General features: G+C 38.7%; 1 protein-coding gene across 1 annotated transcript in view; it reads left to right on the forward strand.

Moving 5' to 3' along the window:
• Rsod (Related to Sod) overlaps window positions 1-5,000 on the forward strand; it is a 51,432-nt gene that overhangs the window by 20,997 nt on the left and 25,435 nt on the right. The window contains exons 3-4 of the mRNA XM_067089852.1: window positions 109-271; window positions 1,232-1,457. Coding sequence (XP_066945953.1) covers window positions 109-271; window positions 1,232-1,457 — 389 coding nt within the window. The remainder of the gene's footprint in view (window positions 1-108; window positions 272-1,231; window positions 1,458-5,000) is intronic.

A 5,000-nucleotide genomic window follows, 5' to 3' on the forward strand; every position in this document is an offset into this window, starting at 1 on the left:
AATATTAACTATATATATATATATATATATATATATATATATATATATATATATATATCATTACGAGCTCTACTTAAGCCATTCCTCTCTCTCCTCCCTCCCCAAAAGAAAATGGGACCTATCCTCCATCCTGGGGAAGCTGACCATTCCCCAGGAGTCTTCCCCAGCAATCTTCGAGACGGACCAACTGAGTATCGTGGGACCCGAATCCATTTGGGGAAGGTCTCTCACCATCACGGCCAAGAGAAAGATTGCCTGCGCCAACATCCACGTGAGTTATTGCTGTATTTTGTTGTATTTTTGTTGTATTTATTGTTGCTGTAGGGTTGTGATTGGTGAGTGGCTCGTTTGGGAGGCTTCCATAGTAATGTGGAGGGTGAACCTGTCCATTATAGTTCTCTCTCATTGACTTATATCACCTTAAAATCATTTAAAACTGATTAACTTAAAAGTTCTTGCTGTATTTTGATGTATTTTTGATGTATTTATTGTTGCTGTAAGGATGGGATGGGGTGAGAGACCCATTTGGGAGGCCTCTTGAGTGACGTGGAGGCTGAACCTATCCTTTATACTGTAATTCTTTCTCATTGGTTTTTATCACTTTAAAATCACTGAAAACTGCTTACTTAAAAATATTTGTTGTATTTTTTATGTATTTATTGTTGTTGTAGGGGTGTGGTTGGTGAGTGACTTGTTTGGGAGTATATTTCTCTTTTATTGATTTATATCACTTTAAAATCATTTCAAACAGATTAACTTAAAAGTACATATTTTTTCAAGGCGCCATTAATGGGTCTACCTTGCTTTGGTCTCATCTGTTGAAAAAACAGTTCCATAGTTGATGTAGCTGGCTGTAGCCAAGCTGTAATAGGGTGTAGGCCCAGCATCCTCACCCCAAAAGACGGCCAAAGCACTCTGGAACCACATACTCTGAAGAGAGCACCCTGGGAAGTCTCTGGAGCAAAATACTCTGAAGGGAACACCCAGGGAAGTCTCTGGAGCAAAATACTCTGAAGGGAACACCCAGGGAAGTCTCTGGAGCAAAATACTCTGAAGGGAACAAACAGGGAAATCTCTGGAGCTAAATACTCTGAAGGGAACACCCAGGGAAGTCTCTAGAGCTAAATACTCTGAAGGGAACACCCCAGGAAAGTCTCTGGAGCTAAATACTCTGAAGGGGAACAGTCAAGAAAAACTCCCTCAAACACACAATCTCTTTTTCACCCCAAAGGGCGTGGGCGGGGAACGGACCTACGAAGCCCGGTTCCACAGCCCCGTGGGCGGCTCCGTCTGGTTCCGGACGTGGACGTGGGACCTGGGGCTGAAGAGCGACCTGGGGGAGACGAAGGGCGTACAGACGACCATCTTCACGGACGTCTTCAACAGCGGCGACGACAATCCGTCGTCAGGAGATCACGACTGGTCGATGTTCATCACTGATATTCTGGATGACAAAGGTAAGGAATAATAATAATAATAATAATAATAATAATAATAATAATAATAATAATAATAATAATGACAGTTGGGAATGATCTCTCTCTCTCTTTCTCTCTCCCTTTCTCTCTTCCTGGGTCTCTCTCTCTCTCTCTCTTAAGATTCTCTCTCATTCCTAAGGTTCTCTCTCTCTCTCTCTCTTTCCTAAGATTCTCTCTCTCTCTCTCTCTCTCTCTCTCTCTCTCTCTCAGTCCTAAGGTTCTCTCTCTCTCTCTCTCTCTCTCTCTCTCTCTCTCTCTCTCTCTCTCTCTCTCTCTCTCTTTCAGAGGTCTTCACTTTCCCACTTTCTCTTCATATATCCTTTTGCCTCTCTCTCTCTCTCTCTCTCTCTCTCTCTCTCTCTCTCTCTCTCTCTCTCTCTCTCTCTCTCTCTCTCTCTCTCTCTGTAACTATGTGTTGCTTATATTTATTTAACCATTTATATTTGCAATTTTTTCTGTTCGTAAATCTGTCTATCTATCAATTAGGGCATTTTTAATTTCTCTCTCTCTCTCTCTCTCTCTCTCTCTCTCTCTCTCTCTCTCTCTCTCTCTCTCTCTCTCTCATCATAAACCTATTTATATTTTTTCTTTTATGATAATTATAAATTTTCTTTAAATATTAACAAGTCGTTATTTTAGTAGTATTTTATATAAATTAATCCTGTCTTGGAGATTACTCTTGCATTACAAAAAAGAGATTACCAAGAGATTACAGCAATCTGAGGCGATTTGGTGAGAGAGCTATGAAGGGGGCGTGACTTGTCTCGGTTCCAATGTTTACATTCGCGTCTGCCAGTCTGAGATCTGTAGATTATCACCGTAATTGTTTTCTCGCCTGTATCAGGCTGTTAGCTCCTTTCAGTGACCTCTCTCTCGTGACCTCTGACCTCGTCGAGGTGACCTTTGTTATGTAACCAGTTTATTGTTACGTTTATAAGATAATATGGGTTCGTTTTGTAACTAGATTCTTTTGTACTGTGCAGCCAAATTTTGGGGAGTCTGTAACCAATTTTTTTGTTGTATTTTGTAGCTGAAGTTGCTTAGTATTTTGTAGCCTAATCTTTGTGCTTTCTGTAACCAAATTCTTTGTAATTATGAGTGAAATTCTCTGTATTGTTTTATCAAATTCCGTAGCATTTTATAGCCAAAATTCTTTTGTATTATTTTGCCAAATTCCGTAGCATTTTATAGCCAAAATTCTTTGTATTATTTTAATATTCTGGCCAAAATTCTTTGTATTATTTAAACAAATTCCGCAGCATTTTATAGCCAAAATTCTGTCCCATTATTTAAACAAATTCCGCATCACTTTATAGCCAAAATTCTGTACATTATTGTTACAAATTCCGCAGCATTTTATAGCCAAAACTCTGTCCATTATTTAAACAAATTCCGCAGCATTTTAAAGCCAAAATTCTTTGTATTATTTTAACATATTCCGTAGCATTTCATAGCCAAAATTCTTTGTAATATTTTTACAAATTCCGTAGTATTTTATAGCCAAAATTCTTTGTATTATTTTAACAAATTCCGTAGCATTTTATAGCCAAAATTCTGTCCATTATTTAAACATATTCCGTAGCATTTATAATCTAAAAAAACATACACTTCCCCACCCGAATATCTTCGTATATTGTCACTGAAACTTTTCACTCAAACGTCGCATGCACGCACGCGTGAGAATACGCCCGCGCGCGCACGAGCGTGCGTTGCGTAAATACGCCTTTCTTCTTGTCATGCACGGCTGACAGCGCAGGTAAGGTACGGTCTTTGGGAATTTATTGTTTTGAAAGTGTCAGAATTAACGGAGTTTTGCAATTTTCTTTATATATATATAAATGCACAGTCTCTCTCTCTCTCTCTCTCTCTCTCTCTCTCTCTCTCTCTCTCTCTCTCTCTCTCTCTCACTGAGGAAATCTCTCAAGTGAGGAATGAGGAAGGTCAAACGGATCCTCCGTAGGTCCTCTGAGGGGGAGGGTGCAAGCCTAGGGCGACTCCCTACTGACGGAGGAACTCTGAGAAATTACGCTTCGGAGGCCTCAGGCGACGATGTCATCACATATCTGGTAAAGAAGGAGAGAGAGAGAGAGAGAGAGAGAGAGAGAGAGAGAGAGAGAGAGAGAGAGAGAGAGAGAGAGAGATATGTCGCAACCAGAGCTAGCAGCGACTTCCGGTCAGTCGTCTTAAGTCGTTCTGTTTGTCGCTGAAGTTTGAGTCTGTGAAGGATTAATTATGTTTGGTTAATTTTTTTTTTATATTTGTTTTTATTTATTTTTATTGATTTGTCTTTATTTATCTTTAGTTATTTATTTATATGTTTCATTTATGTTAATATTTATATATATTTATATTCGTGTTTATTTGTTTATGTTTATATAGTATTTATTTATTGATTTGTTTATTTGTATTCACAATCGTCCATGCATTTATATTTATTCATATTTGTTTATTTATATTTTTTATTTGTTTTGTTGGTTGAGTCAATCACATCAGTGATATATATATATATATATATATATATATATATATATATATATATATATATATAAACACACACACGCACACACACAAAAATAAACCAGTCAATCAATAAATAACTAATTTACAGTCTGCACACACAAACGAACCTCGAAAACATAAAAAATATGAACACTCAAAAAAAAAGATATGGATTAATAACTATCTAAATTAGGCACAGAGGAACCCCTCCCTTTCTGCTAGACTGAAATCAGGGGTTTGACCAAAGGGGGGGGAAGGGGTAGAGGGAGGAGATAGGTGAGGAAAGACCTTCTTCTTCTTCCTCTCCTTCTTCTTCTTCTCCTTCTTCTTCCTCTTCTTCTTCTCGAGTCACATCTAAAATGCAAGGTTATCTACTGTTGACAGTTCAACCCTGATATCAACAGTGGAGTAGAAGCTCTCTCTCTCTCTCTCTCTCTCTCTCTCTCTCTCTCTCTCTCTCTCTCTCTCGTGTGTGACGGAGTGAGCGACAGCGCTGCCACTTGTCATGTCAAGTTTGACAACAGTGGTCCACGCTAGGGTGCTTATAGCTGTCAAGGTGACGTCCTGAATAATTAGGCGGAGCTCTCTCTTTCTCTCTCTCTCTCTCTCTCTCTCTCTCTCTCTCTCTCTCTCTCTCTCTCATTTTCTTTCTACCTTCATAGCTGTGCAATAAAGTTATCACCATAATTGCAATCATATCTCTCTCTCTCTCTCTCTCTCTCTCTCTCTCATTTTCTTTCTACCTTCATAGCTGTGCAATAAGGTTATCACCATAATTGCAATCTCTCTCTCTCTCTCTCTCTCTCTCTCTCTCTCTCTCTCTCTCTCTCTCTCTCTCTCTCTCTCTCATTTTCTTTCTACCTTTATAGCTGTGAAATAAGGTTATCACCATAATTGCAATCATATCTCTCTCTCTCTCTCTCTCTCTCTCTCTCTCTCTCTCTTTCTCTCTCTCTCTCTCTCTCTCTCTCTCTCTCTCTCTCTTTAAATTTTATATATATGAAAATAATATATAAATAAATG

The sequence above is a fragment of the Macrobrachium rosenbergii genome, chromosome 46 (genome assembly GCF_040412425.1).
Source record: "Macrobrachium rosenbergii isolate ZJJX-2024 chromosome 46, ASM4041242v1, whole genome shotgun sequence".
Lineage (NCBI taxonomy): Eukaryota > Metazoa > Arthropoda > Malacostraca > Decapoda > Palaemonidae > Macrobrachium > Macrobrachium rosenbergii.